This window comes from Phyllobates terribilis, unplaced genomic scaffold (genome assembly GCF_046119375.1).
Source record: "Phyllobates terribilis strain yellow unplaced genomic scaffold, ASM4611937v1 Scaffold_1__5_contigs__length_1240528914, whole genome shotgun sequence".
NCBI lineage: Eukaryota > Metazoa > Chordata > Amphibia > Anura > Dendrobatidae > Phyllobates > Phyllobates terribilis.
In genome coordinates, this window is record NW_027362761.1 from 1,201,420,255 (window position 1) to 1,201,440,006 (window position 19,752).

The 19,752-nt window shown below is 46.3% G+C and overlaps 1 protein-coding gene across 1 annotated transcript in view; it reads left to right on the plus strand.

Annotated features, from left to right (window-relative positions):
• Positions 1-19,752, plus strand: part of LOC141218863 (vomeronasal type-2 receptor 26-like) — an 89,807-nt gene that overhangs the window by 19,083 nt on the left and 50,972 nt on the right. Inside the window, exon 3 of the mRNA XM_073665958.1 lies at positions 18,621-19,436. Within this exon, the coding sequence (XP_073522059.1) occupies positions 18,621-19,436 (816 nt within the window). The remainder of the gene's footprint in view (positions 1-18,620; positions 19,437-19,752) is intronic.

Here is a 19,752-nt window from a genome sequence, read left to right on the forward strand (position 1 = left end):
CTTCAAAGGTGTCCAAAAGCTGACAAACTGCTCAGAAGACATAACTAACACATGGAAAAGTGACAAGTACATATAGTCATGCGAAAATAAAAGAGGTGGAGGAGTAAAAGGAGGGGGAGACACAGATATAGGCATGTCATGCCCTTCTAAAATCCAAAAAGTGAGAAGCCGACACGGCCAGTCCGCTCCTGCCCGTGCCACCTCCGTGTCGCCGGGTTTGTGCCAGAGCCGCGGTGAACCCTGACGGCCAGCCCCCCTCTCCCAATACTGGTGCCTGTCCGCTGGTGGGTCGAGCGAGCCCCCCTGTGGTGGAGGCAGCTCTAAGCTTTTTAATTTAAATTGTCTCTCTAATTTGAATGAATACACTTTAAATCCATTTACAAGGATCTATTGGAGGGCAAGTCTCATGCCAGCAGCCGCGGTAATTCCAGCTCCAGTAGCGTCCACTAAAGCTGCTGCAGTTAAAAAGCTTTTATAAGGATCGAGCTCGGCTGTCCACCGCAAGGCATCCTACTGCCAGTCCCAGCCCCTATGCCTTGGGGTGCCTCCTGATGCTCTTCACTAAGTATCCCATAGTCCCGAAGCATTTCCTTTGAAAAAATTAAGTGTCTAAACTACAGGTGGTGCAGCTTGCTTAACAGCCGGGATAATCCGCTCACTAGCAGACACTGCTACTAGGCACAAAGTATTTCCTGGGCTAGATGCAGTTAAAAATTTGTAATTAGATACTCTCGTTGGATGCTGAGAAAGCATTCCATAGAGTCTCCTGGCACGCCATATAAGATTCTCTTAAAAAGCTTGGGGTAGGGGTCTAGGGGACCCTTTTATAGCCAAAATCACGGCCCTGTATCGCAATACGTCACCTAGGCTGAAGATAAATGGAACTGTAGCACCCTGAGGGCTCGGTTGCTACAGACGTATTGCACCTCACCCAGAGGTGTGATATCTCACTCTCAGGTAAGGATGGAGTGTGGATCAGGACCCGACACCTGCATGCATTACACCACATTGCCGTGGGGCAGGGCGACCAATATGCCCCTGAGATGGGCACGACAGTCCCTGTCCCTGGCTGGAGTGGGGGGAGGGAACACTGAGGAAGGGGAACCCTGTAGTGCAGGAGCAGGGAGGAAGCAGTGCCTGGGTGCATTTTGAAGGGAGTATAAAAGGTGGGCACCATCTTAGTTCAGTGCAGAGAAGTCTGAGCAGAAGTGGCAGGGAGCAGGGGCTCTGCATGAGCTCTGCTCCGGAGGCGGGCCTAGTAACAGAGGCCCAGGCCTGGAAGAGGGAGAAGGAAGGAAGAGGAGCGGAGAAGGCTCCAGGAACGAGGAATGAAGGGATCCCAGGGGTGCGGATGGGCGAGTCGCCACCGCACGCCCGAATCCACCTGCGTGGAGGGGTCAGGCCAAAGGGGGAGACCGGTCCCTGAACTAGTGGAGGCAGGAAACGACCCTCAGCTAGAAACCGGAGGCTCTGACATTTTATGTGGCGCAGCCCCTCGCTACACCCGCTAGGAAGGCACCACATAGGGTCAGGGAAACTGGCGCCAAGTTTACCAAGAGGAGGCCCGAGGCAGCCGGACAGAAGTGTTGGTAAGAAAGGCCAGACAAAGGACACACAAAGGGGGTCCTGTGAAGTGCTCCAAAGTTATCTGGGAGTTGTCTGAGCCCCTCACCTGGTGAGCACAGTACGACGTGGGCAGCCGTTACCTGCAGACGTGGTCTGGATAATAAGAACTGTGAGTAAAGGCCCTGAACTGCATCACTGACTCCGTGTCGTTACTGCTGCTGCCCTGCACCATCACCCCCATCCTCCACATACATTGCCCTGAGGCTATACTCCTCCCGTGGGGAGTTATGCTACGCTCTGCTGCACCCACAACACCAGCCTCAGTGGTCTGCCCTGTAGCGGCGGTTCACTCTGACCGCAATCCACGGGTGGCGTAGTCGGACATTTAAACATGAAAACCACATAAATAGTTCCGCCACTGGTTTGACCGCCCTGAGCCACGGAACTGGGTCGCCGCCACGAAGACTACAACCACCAGCATCCACCAAAAAGGGTCCGGCTCCGGGTGTCCCAAGGCCCAGGGGGTGCGTCAGAACATTTTCATCAACTTTCACAATCACCAATGGGACAAGGCAGTGATGTCCTCTGTCCCCTCTCTTATACATCCTAGTGACGGAGCACCTGCTCTCATCAATTCGCCATAACCCCAATATTAGGTGGATTGAGGTGGGAGGCACCGAGTACAAGTGCTCTCTATTTGCTGATGATGTCCTAGTATATATCACTCAATCACATATATCCATCCATGCTGTTATGGCTGAAATAGATCACTTTGTTACATGGTAAAATTTTAAAATCAATGCAGCGAAGTCTGAGGCCCTCGATGTCTCCCTCCCCAAATCCATATAGGATTCCATCCAGTCCAACTTTCCCTTTGCCTGCGTTCCAAATTATTATACAAAAAGTGTTTAGGAGTGATAAGGGAAGAATTTGTTTGTTTGTCAGTTAAACTCATTGATGGTGATGTGTGTCAGGGCTCTTTATATCACTGTAAGCAATTGCAGACACCTGTGCTAATTAGTTTGGCAGGTGTGTCCAATGAAAGGCAAGACTACTTAAGAAGGCTCTCTCACATTATTAAGCAGCCTACATTTTCTGCCAAAATGGGAAAGAAAAAGGATGTGTCGGCTGCTGAGAAGCAACAAATTGTGGAGTGTTTAGGTCAAGGCATGACTACAATCAACATTGTGCGATGATCAGGATGAAGTGTCTTGGCAATCAAGAAGTATGTAGCTGATTCACAGTACACACGTGTGCGTGCTGATAAGGGCAAATTGAGGACTCTTTCCTACAGGCAATTACGTCAGGTTGAAAGAGCAGCGGCAAAAAAGCCTTGTCATAGCAGCAGACAAGTTTTTGAAGCTGCTTGTGCCTCCAACGTCCCCCGAACAACAAGATGCAGGGTCCTTCAGAGGTTTGCAGCTGTGCATGCGCCATCCTGTCGACCTCCTCTATCCACTTCACACAAGCAGAAACGGCTCCAGTGGGCCAAACATTACATGAAGACTGATTTCAAAACTGTTTTGTTGACGGATGAGTGCCGTGCAGCGCTCGATGGTCCAGATGGATGGAGTGGAGGATGGCTGGTTGATGGACACCCCACGCAAACACGGCTACAGCGCCAACAAGGAGGAGGTGGAGTAATGTTTTGGGCTGGAATCATGGGGAGAGAGATTGTCGGCCCCTTTAGGATCCATGAAGGCGCTAAAGATGAACTCCATAATGTATGTGGATTTTCTCAAACAGCACTTCCTGCCATGGTTCAAGAAGAAGAGCCGTGTATTTCACAGCAAGATCATTTTTCTGCATGATAATGCACCATCTCATGCTGCACATAAAACATCTGCATCTCTGGCTGATATGGGCATAAAAGGGGACAAACTTATGGTGTGACCCCCATGCTCCCCTGACCTCTACCCCATTCAGAACCTTTGGAGCATCATTAAAAGGAGTGTCTATGATGGCGGGAGGCAGTTCACATCTAAGCAACAGCTCTGGGAGGGTATTCTGTCCTCATGCAAAACAATTGAAGCAGAAACCATCCAAAACCTGACAAATTCAATGGACGAGAGAGTTCAGAAGCTCCTTTCGAACAAGGGGTCCTATGTGAAAATGTAACATCACCTAGAATAAAGTTTTGAGTTGAAAACTGTTTGATTTCAGTTTCTAACAACCTGCTAATGCTTATAATTTCAAAAATGACCATTTTTTTGGTCTTTATTAAAATGAAAAGGTTGATCGAAAAGTTTGGGGGATCTAAGAGTGTGGCAACCCAGTAGTCATGATTACTTCGAATTCTGACAATATGAGGGTCATGCTGCAGGTAGTGCAGCAAGAAGGCACTTATGTGCCTTGCGCATCTCGGAGCCCCAAAATTATTTTCCGGGCTAGATGCAGCTAAAAATTATTTTTAATTTTAAATCTGGTGAAGCTTTAGTATAGATGGCCTAATAGGATCAGTGCTGCACACTGCTACAAAGCCCAAATTATTTTCCAGTCAAGATACAGATAAACATGATTAGTAATTTGAAAGCTTAAAACGGTTGGTAGGGTGATTTTAACCAATCATCAAGCTTTTACTCTCCCCAGGATGACACAAGGGTAGAAAAGTCGTTTCGGATCCATGATTTGTTCATCTTTATGAACGTGAGTCTGTCTACATTATCAGTGGAGAGGCGCGTGCGCTTATCTGTCAGCACACCACCAGCAGCGCTGAACACACGTTCAGACAGAACGCTGGCTGCGGGGCATGACAAGATCTCCAAGGCGTAAGTGGCTAGCTCCGGCCATTTATCCAGATTGGAAGCCCAAAAAGAGCAAGGGTCCAGTGACACAGTCGTGGCTTCAATGTTTACTTGGAGATACTCCTGTACCATCGTCTCTAGGCGTTGACTATGTGTCAGACTTCTTGTCTCCTGTGGCCTTGCAAAGGATGGGCTAAAAAAGTGGTGAAATGATTCCGCAAAATTGATGTTACCAGCAGATACTGTGGTTCTGTTACGGTTTGAGTGCTGAACACTTGACGGTCCCACGGTTGGCAAGTTGGAACTGTGAGATTCACTACGTGCACCACTGGTATTTTGTGGAAAAGCACATGTAAGATTCTGCAACAGTCTCTGCTGATACTCCTGCATGCGTGCATCCCTTTCTATGGCAGGAATAATTTCTGCAAATTTACTTTTGTACCGGGGATCTAACAGTGTGGCAACCCAGTAGTCAGGATTATTTCTAATTCTCACAATTCGAGGGTCATGTTGCAGGTAGTGCAGCAAGAAGGCACTCATGTGTGTTGCGCATCCAGGAGCACCAAGTCCCTGTTGTGTTGGTGGCGAGGTAACAATCATGCTTCCTTCCTCTGTCCTCTCCCCCCAACCTCGCACAACAGAAATGTGATCAAGGTCTCCCTCATCTGATGAGTCTTCCATCAGTTCGTCCTCCACTTCTTCCTGGGCTCCTGCACCTTCCTCACTAGTTTGGCTGCTACCATGCGCCCTGGTAAAACCATCTCCCCCACCCTCACATGCCTGCCGCCTTGGTGCTGCCGACCGTCTGGACCTTGCAGATGTTAGCCCTTCCGCATACAACTCCTCCTCCTCTACTTCCTCCACCTCCTCTTGTGCCACCACCTGACTCCAAATTCTGTTTAACATGTGCTCCAGCATGTAAATCACCGGAATAGTCATGCTGATAATGGCATCGTCAGCACTAAACATCTTCGTCGCCATTTCAAAACTGTGCAGAAGGGTGCATAGGTCCCTGATCTGAGACCACTCCTCCAGCGTGATTTGCCCCACCTCTGAATCTCGTTGGCCCAGGCTATACGTCAGAACGTATTGCACCAGGGCTTGTCGGTGCTGCCACAGTCGCTGCAACATGTGCAGAGTTGAATTCCACCGGGTAGGCACATCGCATTTTAGCCGGTGAAGTGGCAGGCCCAACGACTTCTGTAGAGATGTAAGTCGCTGAGCTGCGGGATGCGAACGGCGGAAGTGAGCACACAGCGACCGTGCCCTCTGCAGAAGGCCATCTAGTCTGGGATAGTGGGCTAAAAATTGCTGGACAATCAGGTTCAACACGTGAGCCATACAAGGCACGTGTGTGACATTGCCCCGGAGAAGGGCCGCACCCACGTTTGCAGCATTGTCGCACACGGCCTTCCCTGGTTTCAGGTCCAGTGGAGACAACCATTCATGAAATTGGTTCTCCAGAGCTGACCACAACTCCTCAGCTGTGTGACTCACATTTCCCAGACATTTCAATGTAAAAACCGCCTGATGACGTTGAGCCCTACTGCCAGCATAGTAAGGAGGTGTGCAGGATCCCTTCTGCGCAGTTAGAAAGCTTGTGGCATGATCAGACAGGCTTTGGGTGCAGGTGGAAGACCGAGAGGAGGTTGAGGAGGCAGAAGCAGTGGAGGAACTTTGACATAAAGAGGATTGACGCACAACTCGTGGGGACGGCAAGACTTGGACAGCAGCCCCTTGTCCTGCTGTCACCATAGTTACCCAGTGCCCAGTCAGCGACATGTAACGCCCCTGTCCATGCCTACTCGTCCAAGTGTCTGTGGTGAAATGCACCCTGTCACACACAGAGTTTCTCAAAGAAGCGGTGATGTTGTGTGCGACATGCTGGTGGAGCGCAGGCACACCTTTCTTTGAGAAGTAGTGCCGACTGGGCATCTGGTACTGGGGCACTGCGACGGACATAAGGTCTCGAAAATCCTCTGTGTCCACCAGGCGGAAAGGCAGCATTTCTGTAGCCAAGAGCTTGCAGATGGTGAAATTCAACCTCTTAGCTTTCTCATGGCTAGGAGGAAATGATCTTTTACTTGTCCACATCTGAGGGACCGAGGGCTGGCTATTGTGCTTAGACGGGGTTGATAAGGGTGTCCCCGGCAAACTGCCGGTCTGTGAGGAAGATGCAGGCGGACATGTTAGGTTGCCTTGATCGAAAGGTGGTGCTATCGATGTCGGACAGCGCTCAACACCAGCTGGTGTTACCACCTCCAAAGAAAATGATGATCTGCCAATCACGCTGGCTGTTGCGGGTAAAGAGGTGGCAGGTCTGCGCCCCAAAACAGGTGTGACTGCTGTCCCCCCAGTCACAGAGGATGAAGAGGCCGCGGATGCACAAGATATGGCAGACGGTGATTGGCCCGGCCGGCTAGGCCGCATTGTAGCACACTGAGCTTCCCACTGCAACTTATGCTTCATGTCCATGTGCCGGTTCATGCATGAAGTACTCAAACTATGTATTTTTTGGCCTCTACTTAGCTTTTGCTGACAAATGTTACAGATAACACGAGTTGGGTCATCTTTATCGATCTGAAAAAATGCCCAGGCTATGCAAGGCTTAGCACCCATGCGACCTGAAGAGCCACCACGACTTGTGGTGAGAGGCAGAGATGTGTTTGAGGATGCAGTTGTTGACGTGCTTCCAGTACTACGTCTCTGTCCAGGAAGGCGCAACCTGACCTCGTCGTCACTAGCATCTTCCTCCACCTCCTCTGCTGACCTCATCTCTTGGCTGACTGTGGGTTGACAGTAAGTGGGATCTCCGACCTCATCATCATCACCCTGTGTGTTATCACACCCGTCGTCCTCAGAGCCAACCTGTTCCTGCCCTGACAAAAAACTAAAGTTGTCGCTCCAATGAGGTGAGTCTTATCATCGTCTTCCTCATTGTCTCCACCAACAGGAGTTACAGTTTGGGAATGAGGGTCTACATTATGGTCAGAACCTTCTGCGTCTGGTCCTGGATCCGACTCATAAAGATTCTGGGCATCAGTGCAGATCATTTCCTCGTCTGGATTCACAGAAGCGCTGGAGTCGACCTCTGATTCCCAGGCTATAGTATGAGTAAACAGCTCTGCAGACTCAACCATCTGTTCTACCTCATACTCAGACGGGCAGCTGGAGATTTGGGAGCTGTGAGGAAGCAAGTGCGATTTGGGTGACACCTTTGAGGACTGGAGTATTTGTGATGTTGAAGTTGATGTGGAGGAGAGCCCACTTAAAGGAGCACTTGATATCCGTTGAAGCACCTGCTGTTTTTGTGCCTCATCTGGAATTTGTAGCGATTGGCGTGGCTGTAAGAAAGGGATCTTATCACATTGTCCGCTAAAAGAAGTAGACATTTTAGTTTGGCTGGAAGATGGTCTTTCTTCTGCAGATGTTACTGTTGCTTTAACACCTACCCCACGGACACAACCTTTTTTCCCCTTCCCAACACGCCTGTTCCCCTTTCCACCAGCAGCAGGCCTTTTTCCACTCATTTTGGTGGTTAACTAATTCACAACTCTGGAGTTGTTTGCACAAAAAAACAGTGGATGGTAACCGAGCAGAGCTGAGTGGCCAAACTGTGGTATTAGGCCAAAACTATTGGCTGGGTTAGATGCAGAAAAAAATTATTTTGAATTTGCAACCTGATGGAGGTCAGTATAGATGGACTAATACAAATAGTCCCACACACTGCTAGAAGCCCAAATATTTTTTCAGAGGTACTGTAGATGCAGATAAAAATTATTTTTAATTTGCAACCTGATGGAGGTCAGTATAGATGGACTAATAGAATGATGCTATGCCCAAAAGATTTTACTTCACTAGGTGCAGTAAAAAATTGGTATTCTATACACAGGTGTTATATCTTGCAACACAGATAGGCTACTCCACTGACTAACACACTCTGCAATAGGCCAAAAAGGATTAGCTTTGCTAGATTCAGCCAAATGCTGTGAAAAAAACTTGCACAGCACTGGCACAGACCTGCCTGGCAAAAACTGATAGGAACTCATGTAACCTAGTCCTGAAAAGGACTCCAATTACAATTAGTCTTTACTCCCACAACCTATCTATTTAAGAGCACAGACCTCCCTGATAAAAGTCGTAGGAAATGCTGTAACCTAGTCCTTAAAAGGACTGCAATCACAACTATTCCCTACTCCCAAGCTATCTGTATATTTGTGCGAAAATTGGCTTGAAATTAACAAGGTATAGCGCACACAGCAACAGCGGTGCCGTCTAACACGCAGCTGCAGCAGTGAGAAAATGGTGGCGACGGGGAAAATGGCTTGGTCTTATAGGGCAAGGACATGTGACATACACTGCCAATGACACATGCCCTTGATTGTGTGAAAAAAAGCACTTCGCTCCGTGTGTGCGCTGCTGATAGGCTGACAGATTGCACCTCCCCACTGCAAATGCGGGAAAGAGAAAAAAAAATGGAGATCTTCATTGTTCCTGCAGAGATCCATCCCCTGCCCCTCCCCCCACCCCGCTGTACACTCAAACTGCGTATTAACATTAATTTTCATCATTACTGAGAAAAAATCCAGTTATGATTTTGGTGCACGAACAGTTATCGAACATAACCTCGAACAGCCGAATTTTTCTCAAATTGTTCGTGTTCGCCGAACGGCTCGAACACCGTCCAAAACAGCTCGAATTTGAGATTGGCGAACAGTTCGAGTAGAACAACGTTCATCTCTAGTTGTCTCCACTGGACCTGAAACCAGGGAAGGCCGTGTGCGACAATGCTGCAAACCTGGGTGCGACCCTTCGCCGGGGCAATGTCACACACGTGCCTTGTATGGCTCACGTGTTGAACCTGGTTGTCCAGCAATTTTTAGCCCACTATCCCAGACTAGATGGCCTTCTGCAGAGGGCACGGTCGCTGTGTGCTTACTTCCGCCGTTCGCATCCCGCAGCTCAGCGACTTACATCTCTACAGAAGTCGTTGGGCCTGCCACTTCACCGGCTAAAATGCGATGTGCCTACCCGGTGGAATTCAACTCTGCACATGTTGCAGCGACTGTGGCAGCACCGACAAGCCCTGGTGCAATACGTTCTGACGTATAGCCTGGGCCAACGAGATTCAGAGGTGGGGCAAATCACGCTGGAGGAGTGGTCTCAGATCAGGGACCTATGCACCCTTCTGCACAGTTTTGAAATGGCGACGAAGATGTTTAGTGCTGACGATGCCATTATCAGCATGACTATTCCGGTGATTTACATGCTGGAGCACATGTTAAACAGAATTCGGAGTCAGGTGGTGGCACAAGAGGAGGTGGAGGAAGTAGAGGAGGAGGAGTTGTATGCAGAAGGGCTAACATCTGCAAGGTCCAGACGGTCGGCAGCACCAAGGCGGCAGGCATGTGAGGGTGGTGGAGATGGTTTTACCAGGGCGCATGGTAGCAGCCAAACTAGTGAGGAAGGTGCAGGAGCCCAGGAAGAAGTGGAGGACAAACTGATGGAAGACTCATCAGATGAGGGAGACCTTGATCACATTTCTGTTGTGCGAGGTTGGGGGGAGAGGACAGAGGAAGGAAGCATGATTGTTACCTCGCCACCAACACAACAGGGACTTGGTGCTCCTGGATGCGCAACACACATGAGTGCCTTCTTGCTGCACTACCTGCAACATGACCCTCGAATTGTGAGAATTAGAAATAATCCTGACTACTGGGTTGCCACACTGTTAGATCCCCGGTACAAAAGTAAATTTGCAGAAATTATTCCTGCCATAGAAAGGGATGCACGCATGCAGGAGTATCAGCAGAGACTGTTGCAGAATCTTACATGTGCTTTTCCACAAAATACCAGTGGTGCACGTAGTGAATCTCACAGTTCCAACTTGCCATCCGTGGGACCGTCAAGTGTTCAGCACTCAAACCGTAACAGAACCACAGTATCTGCTGGTAACATCAATTTTGCGGAATCATTTCACCACTTTTTTAGCCCATCCTTTGCAAGGCCACAGGAGACAAGAAGTCTGACACATAGTCAACGCCTAGAGACGATGGTACAGGAGTATCTCCAAGTAAACATTGAAGCCACGACTGTGTCACTGGACCCTTGCTCTTTTTGGGCTTCCAATCTGGATAAATGGCCGGAGCTAGCCACTTACGCCTTGGAGATCTTGTCATGCCCCGCAGCCAGCGTTCTGTCTGAACGTGTGTTCAGCGCTGCTGGTGGTGTGCTGACAGATAAGCGCACGCGCCTCTCCACTGATAATGTAGACAGACTCACGTTCATAAAGATGAACAAATCATGGATCCAAAACGACTTTTCTACCCCTGTGTCATCCTGGGGAGAGTAAAAGCTTGATGATTGGTTAAAATCACCCTACCAAACGTTTTAAGCTTTCAAATTACTAATCATGTTTATCTGTATCTTGACTGGAAAATAATTTGGGCTTTGTAGCAGTGTGCAGCACTGATCCTATTAGGCCATCTATAATAAGCTCCACCAGATTTAAAATTAAAAATAATTTTTAGCTGCATCTAGCCCGGAAAATAATTTTGGGGCTCCGAGATGCGCAAGACACATACAGTCATATGAAAAAGTTTGGGCACCCCTATTAATCTTAAGCTTAATGTTTTATAAAAATTGGTGTTTTTGCAACAGCTATTTCAGTTTGATATATGTAATAACTGTTGGACACAGTAATGTTTCTGCCTTGAAATGAGGTTTATTGTACTAACAGAAAATGTGCAATCTGCATTCAAACAAAATTTGACAGGTGCATAAGTATGGGCACCTCACCAGAAAAGTGACATTAATATTTAGTAGATCCTCCTTTTGCAAAAATAACAGCCTCTAGTCGCTTCCTGTAGCTTTTAATGAGTTCCTGGATCCTGGATGAAGGTATTTTTGACCATTCCTCTTTACAAAACAATTCCAGTTCAGTTAAGTTTGATGGTCGCCGAGCATGGACAGCCCTCTTCAAATGATCCCACAGATGTTCAATGATATTCAGGTCTGGGGACTGGGATGGCCATTCCAGAACATTGTAATTGTTCCTCTGCATGAATGCCTGAGTAGATTTGGAGCGGTGTTTTGGATCATTGTCTTGCTGAAAGATCCATCCACTGCGTAACTTCAACTTTATCACTGATTCTTGAACACTATTGCCAAGAATCTGCTGATACTGAGTGGAATCCATGCGTCCCTCAACTTTAACAAGATTCCCAGTGCCGGCATTGACCACACAGCCCCAAAGCATGATGGAACCTCCACCAAATTTTACTGTGGGTAGCAAGTGTTTTTCTTGGAATGCTGTGTTTTTTTGCCACCATGCATAACGCCTTTTTGTATGACCAAACAACTCAATCTTGGTTTCATCAGTCCACAGGACCTTCTTCCAAAAAGAAATAGGCTTCTTCAAATGTGCTTTTGCATACCTCAGCCGACTCTGTTTGTGCGTACTTGCAGAAACGGCTTCTTTCGCATCACTCTCCCATACAGCTTCTCCTTGTGCAAAGTGCGTTGTATAGTTGACCGATGCACAGTGACACCATCTGCAGCAAGTTGATGCTGCAGCTCTCTGGAGGTGGTCTGAGGATTGTCCTTGACTGATCTCACCATTCTTCTTCTCTGCCTTTCTGATGTTTTTCTTGTCCTGACACTTCTGGCCTTAACAAGAACTGTCCCTATGTTCTTCCATTTCCTTACTATGTTCCTCACAGTGGAAACTGACAGGTTAAATCTCTGAGACAGCTTTTTGTATCCTTCCCCTGAACAACTATGTTGAATAATCTTTGTTTTCAGATCATTTGACAGTTGTTTTGAGGAGCCCATGATGCCACTCTTCAGAGGAGATTCAAACAGGAGAACAACTTGCAAGTGGCCACTTTAAGTAGCTTTTCTCATGATTGCATACACCTGGCTATAAAGTTCAAAGCTCAATGAGGTTACAAAACCAAAAAAAGTGCTTTAGTAAGTCAGTAAAAAGTAGGCAGGAGTATTTAAAACAAGAAAATGATAAGGGTGCCCATACTTATGCACAGGTCAAATTTTGTTTGAATGCAGATTGCACATTTTCTGTTAGCAGAATAAACCTCATTTCAAGGCAGAAACATTACTGTGTCCAACAGTTATTACATATATGAAACTGAAATAGCTGTTGCAAAAACACCAATTTTTATAAAACATTAAGCTTAAGATTAATAGGGGTGCCCAAACTTTTTCATATGACTGTAAGTGCCTTCTTGCTGCACTACCTGCAGCATGACCCTCATATTGTCAGAATTCGAAGTAATCATGACTACTGGGTTGCCACACTCTTAGATCCCCCAAACTTTTCGATCAACCTTTTCATTTTAATAAAGACCAAAAAAATGGTCATTTTTGAAATTATAAGCATTAGCAGGTTGTTAGAAACTGAAATCAAACAGTTTTCAACTCAAAACTTTATTCTAGGTGATGTTACATTTTCACATAGGACCCCTTGTTCGAAAGGAGCTTCTGAACTCTCTCGTCCATTGAATTTGTCAGGTTTTGGATGGTTTCTGCTTCAATTGTTTTGCATGAGGACAGAATACCCTCCCAGAGCTGTTGCTTAGATGTGAACTGCCTCCCGCCATCATAGACACTCCTTTTAATGATGCTCCAAAGGTTCTGAATGGGGTAGAGGTCAGGGGAGCATGGGGGTCACACCATAAGTTTGTCCCCTTTTATGCCCATATCAGCCAGAGATGCAGATGTTTTATGTGCAGCATGAGATGGTGCATTATCATGCAGAAAAATGATCTTGCTGTGAAATACACGGTTCTTCTTCTTGAACCATGGCAGGAAGTGCTGTTTGAGAAAATCCACATACATTATGGAGTTCATCTTTAGCGCCTTCAGGGATCCTAAAGGGGCCGACAATCTCTCTCCCCATGATTCCAGCCCAAAACATTACTCCACCTCCTCCTTGTTGGCGCTGTAGCCGTGTTTGCGTGGGGTGTCCATCAACCAGCCATCCTCCACTCCATCCATCTGGACCATCGAGCGCTGCACGGCACTCATCCATGAACAAAACAGTTTTGAAATCAGTCTTCATGTAATGTTTGGCCCAATGGAGCCGTTTCTGCTTGTGTGAAGTGGATAGAGGAGGTCGACAGGATGGCGTATGCACAGCTGCAAACCTCTGAAGGACGCTGCATCTTGTTGTTCGGGGGATGTTGGAGGCACAAGCAGCTTCAAAAACTTGTCTGCTGCTATGACAAGGCTTTTTTGCCGCTGCTCTTTCAACCTGACGTAATTGCCTGTAGGAAAGAGCCCTCAATTTGCCCTTATCAGCACGCACATGTGTGTACTGTGAATCAGCTACATACTTCTTGATTGCCAAGACACTTCATCCTGATCATCGCACAATGTTGATTGTAGTCATGCCTTGACCTAAACACTCCACAATTTGTTGCTTCTCAGCAGCCGACACATCCTTTTTCTTTCCCATTTTGGCAGAAAATGTAGGCTGCTTAATAATGTGAGAGAGCCTTCTTAAGTAGTCTTGCCTTTCATTGGACACACCTGCCAAACTAATTAGCACAGGTGTCTGCAATTGCTTACAGTGATATAAAGAGCCCTGACACACATCACCATCAATGAGTTTAACTGACAAACAAACAAATTCTTCCCTTATCACTCCTAAACACTTTTTGCATAATAATTTGGAACGCGGTGTACATGTGCTTTTCCACAAAACACCAGCGGTTCACGTAGTGAATCTTACAGTTCTAACTTGCCAACCGTGGTCTGTATGGAATTGTTCAATAAAGGGCCCAAAATTAAGATAACATAGATGGGAGAGGTCTCTATGAATAGGAATTCCTAAGTATTTGATACCCTGTGAGGGCCAGGCAAAGGGAAAGTTGGACTGGATGGAATCCTATATGGATTTGGGGAGGGAGACATTGAGGGCCTCAGACTTCGCTGCATTGATTTTAAAATTTTACCATGTAACAAAGTGATCTATTTCAGCCATAACAGCATGGATGGATATATGTGATTGAGTGATATATACTAGGACATCATCAGCAAATAGAGAGCACTTGTACTCGGTGCCTCCCACCTCAATCCACCTAATATTGGGGTTATGGCGAATTGATGAGAGCAGGTGCTCCGTCACTAGGATGTATAAGAGAGGGGACAGAGGACATCCCTGCCTTGTCCCATTGGTGATTGTGAAAGGTGATGAAAATGTTCTGACGCACCCCCTGGGCCTTGGGACACCCGGAGCCGGACAATTTTTGGTGGATGCTGGTGGTTGTAGTCTTCGTGGCGGCGACCCGGTTCCGTGGCTCAGGGCGGTCAAACCAGTGGCGGAACTATTTATGTGGTTTTGATGTTTAAATGTCCGACTACGCCACCCGTGGATTGCGGTCAGAGTGAACCGCCGCTACAGGGCAGACCGCTGAGGCTGGTGTTGTGGGTGCAGCAGAGCGTAGCATAACTCCCCATGGGAGGAGTATAGCCTCAGGGCAGTGTATGCGGAGGATGGGGGTGATGGTGCAGGGCAGCAGCAGTAACGACACGGAGTCAGTGATGCAGTCCAGGGCCTTTACTCACAGTTCTTATTATCCAGACCACGTCTGCAGGTAACGGCTGACCACGTCGTACTGTGCTCACCAGGTGAGGGGCTCAGACAGCTCCCAGATAACTTTGGAGCACTTCACAGGACCCCCTTTGTGTGTCCTTTGTCTGGCCTTTCTTACCAACACTTCTGTCCGGCTGCCTCGGGCCTCCTCTTGGTAAACTTGGCGCCAGTTTCCCTGACCCTATGTGGTGCCTTCCTAGCGGGTGTAGCGAGGGGCTGCGCCACATAAAATGTCAGAGCCTCCGGTTTCTAGCTGAGGGTCGTTTCCTGCCTCCACTAGTTCGGGGACCGGTCTCCCCCTTTGGCCTGACCCCTCCACGCAGGTGGATTCGGGCGTGCGGTGGCGACTTGCCCGTCCGCACCCCTGGGATCCCTTCATTCCTCGTTCCTGGAGCCTTCTCCGCTCCTCTTCCTTCCTTCTCCCTCTTCCAGGCCTGGGCCTCTGTTACTAGGCCCGCCTCCGGAGCAGAGCTCATGCAGAGCCCCTGCTCCCTGCCACTTCTGCTCAGACTTCTCTGCACTGAACTAAGATGGTGCCCACCTTTTATACTCCCTTCTCAATGCACCCAGGAACTGCTTCCTCCCTGCTCCTGCACTACAGGGTTCCCCTTCCTCAGTGTTCCCTCCCCCCACTCCAGCCAGGGATAGGGACTGTCGTGCCCATCTCAGGGGCATATTGGTTGCCCTGCCCCACGGCAATGTGGTGTAATGCATGCAGGTGTCGGGTCCTGATCCACACTCCATCCTTACCTGAGAGTGAGATATCACACCTCTTGGTGAGGTGCAATACGTCTGTAGCAACCGAGCCCTCAGGGTGCTACAGTTCCATTTATCTTCAGCCTAGGTGACGTATTGCGATACAGGGCCGTGATTTTGGCTATAAAAGGGTCCCCTAGACCCCTACCCCAAGCTTTTTAAGAGAATCATATATGGCGTGCCAGGAGACTCTATGGAATGCTTTCTCAGCATCCAACGAGAGTATCTAATTACAAATTTTTAACTGCATCTAGCCCAGGAAATACTTTGTGCCTAGTAGCAGTGTCTGCTAGTCAGCGGATTATCCCGGCTGTTAAGCAAGCTACACCACCTGTAGTTTAGACACTTAATTTTTTCAAAGGAAATGCTTCGGGACCATGGGATACTCAGTGAAGAGCATCAGGAGGCACCCCAAGGCATAGGGGCTGGGACTGGCAGTAGGATGCCTTGCGGTGGACAGCCGAGCTCGATCCTTATAAAAGCTTTTTAACTGCAGCAGCTTTAGTGGACGCTACTGGAGCTGGAATTACGCGGCTGCTGGCATGAGACTTGCCCTCCAATAGTTCCTTGTAAATGGATTTAAAGTGTATTCATTCAAATTAGAGAGACAATTTAAATTAAAAAGCTTAGAGCTGCCTCCACCACAGGGGGGCTCGCTCGACCCACCAGCGGACAGGCACCAGAATTGGGAGAGGGGGGCTGGCCGTCAGGGTTCACCGCGGCTCTGGCACAAACCCGGCGACACGGAGGTGGCACGGGCAGGAGCGGACTGGCCGTGTCGGCTTCTCACTTTTTGGATTTTAGAAGGGCATGACATGCCTATATCTGTGTCTCCCCCTCCTTTTACTCCTCCACCTCTTTTATTTTCGCATGACTATATGTACTTGTCACTTTTCCATGTGTTAGTTATGTCTTCTGAGCAGTTTGTCAGCTTTTGGACACCTTTGAAGGTGTTTTCTATGTGTTTCTATGTGTTTTTGTTTGCCTGCCATTGGTTTTAACGGTGTTCGAAGGTGTTCGACGAACAGTTCGACGAACAGTTCGGCGAACACACGGGTGTTCGACGAACCGAACCGAACTCGAACACTACGGGGGTGGCTCAACACTAATTACCAGTATAATAGACCCAGTCCTTAACAATGGTAACAGTTTTTTTCAATGAGGACCTCCTGTACGACTCTTCAAAGGGGTATTGTAGTGAGTCTAATTATTTGCAGTCACTGCATGGCCATTACCACTGTAGGAGTCCCACTCCTTTATAATGGGAACTTTTTTTACTGAGGCCCTCCTCTATGTCTCTTCAAAGGAATATTGGGGTTTTTCCAAATTTTGAGCAGGTCTTGCAGTCATTGCAATAACAATGTTGGAGACCCGCTCCATAATAATGGGAAATAATTTTTTTAAATGATGCCCTCCTCTATGTCTCTTCAAATGAGTATTGGGGCTTTTCTAAAATTCGGGCTGGCCTTTCTGTCACTTCATATGCTATAACAGTAGAGGAAACCCGTTCCTTAATAATGGAAATTTTTTTTTTAAATGAGACATCCTTCTATTTGTCTTCTAAGGTGTATTGGGGTTTTTCCAAAATTTGGGCAGGCCTTGAAGTCACTGCATATGCAATAACAGTATAGGAGAACTGCTCCTTTATAATGGGAACATTTTTTAAACTGACGCCCTCCTCTATGTGTCTTCAAAGGGGTAATGGGGTTTTTCCAAAATATGGGCAGACCTTGCAGTCACTGCATACGCAATAACAGTATAGGGAACCCGTTCATTAATAATGGGAACAACAAAGCATAGCCAGCTGATGGCCCTTCAACAATAGTGAGGGCCGACTGCTGGCCCTTTAACAATAGTAAGGGCCACCTGATTGCCTTATACAAATAGGCTTTGTGCCTTTCAGAGTCCCTCCTTAATAAATGAAACAAGATCTGTCTGATCATGTCTCACACATCACATGACCAGATAAGGTAGTAAAATGTTAAAATGAAATTTACCAGTGAATGTATTTTTCATAGTTGAAAGCAATGCTAAAGTGCAAAAATGCATCAAAAACGCTACATGTGAACATAGCCCAAGGTGTGGAGGAGCATTTTTGTTTTTGGTTATTTATTTTGTCTTATATTCAAGTAATTACCTTGGAAAGATTGTCCCTTGACATTTTTTTACAGGAAAATCCATTTTGGCTTAACAAAAATGGCATAACACTCTGGTAACATTGTTCACAGCAATGACCTGGGAGTCAGAGATGCTTCCAGGTGTCTTCCCCCTGCCGTTCCCATGTCATTTGAGCACTGCTGCCATCGATTTGAGCAATTTTTGGGCCCCCTGCTGACCTCTGGGGGGGCCGCCATAAAAATGCTTGATTATCCCATAGAATTACATTGGGCTCATTGCTCGGGTCGAGTGCCGGAGAATTACTATTTGCTCGACCAGAGCATTTTAGTGCTCGTTTATCACTAGTAATGGCTACTTTTTCCAAAGGCTTTTTGGCAACAAGCTGGTTTTGCTTACTAGCAAAGAAATAATTTTTGGATGCCTTATAAAACAGCTTTTGCTTCTTCATTTAGCAAAGAAAAAAGGTCTTGAAACCTCCCTCCCTCCAACAAAGATAATTGTTAAAACTCCTCTTGTGAAAAAGCCATGGCTTTTTCATGACAATCAGATGCTTTGCAGCGTTTTCTAGGAAATTTCAGCAAACTTAGCAACAATGAATTTTAAACGTTAGATTGTCTCTAAAAATGAATATATGTATTTGTTCTACATAATCTGGACTTTTAAAGGACAATCAACAGAACTTTATTAAACAAAATCTAGGAATCTGTAAATGGTGAAGGATACAATGCATGCAGTGTAAATAAAGATTTTTTGGTCTTTGTACTGTTAAGTTAACATTCACTTCTATATTCTTATGCATAATTGCTGTTTTATTTCTCTAGATCAGCTATGGTGCCACAAATCCTCTTTTATCCAATAAGCAAATGTATCCTTCCTTCTTCCAAACTCTTCCTAGTGATCAAACTCAATATCTGGCAATAGTTAAACTTCTTAAACATTTTGATTGGACATGGATTGGTATTATTGCCTCTGACGATGATGGAGGGCACATGCAAAGTCAGGAATTAATAAAACAGGCAGAAGTTAATGATATTTGCATTGAGTTTATTCTAAAAATGCAAACTAGTGATCTCACAAATGAAGAAAACAGCAATGAAAAGAACAGAAGGATATTTCAAAAATCAACCTCAAACATTATTGTATTTTGTGGCACAATTTCATTTTTCACTGTAAAACTTATAGAGGAACAAAATATTTCAGGAAACATGAAGACCCTGATAATACCTGCAGGGTCAAATATTGACATTTTTTTATCAGTGAAACGTAAAGCATCATGTCATGGGAGCCTCATATTTTCAGCACCAAGTATAAAGATCCTACGACTGAAAACATTTTTAGAAGATATAAGTCTTGAAAATCGTCCAAATGACCCTATACTTGAACATATCCTAATTCTATACCTGAGATGTAAACCTTCATACCCCATCCTGAAAGTTTTAGCTGAAACGTATTATCCACATAAACTTAAAAATTGCAATAAGACTGTAAAACTACAAGAAATTGGCAGCAACCATTACTACACTGAAACATTTAGAACCACCTATCATGTATATAACGCTGTCTATGCCATGGCTCACGCTCTACATGAAGGCTTTCTTCATATGCCAAGAAATTTCAGTTTTAAACACATGTTGAAGGTAATTTAACCCTTTTGTATATTAGACACTTTTTTTCTGTAGAAATAGAACATTTTTACATGTTTTTATGCTCTGGGATCTGTAGAGCTCTCAAAGCATAATCATAGTAATATACGTTCAATTTTCATTGCGTAGATTCAATGCAAGTCACAATTTTTTTCTGAATTCGAAATAATGGCAGATTCCAATTATGGTAAAATTACTAAGCAATAGCACCAACAAATAAGTGCAAGTTAAACCAAGTAGGAATTATACAGAAATTAGAGATAAATCAACTCAAATTGATGCTTATCAAATTTGAGTTGAATTTTATAAA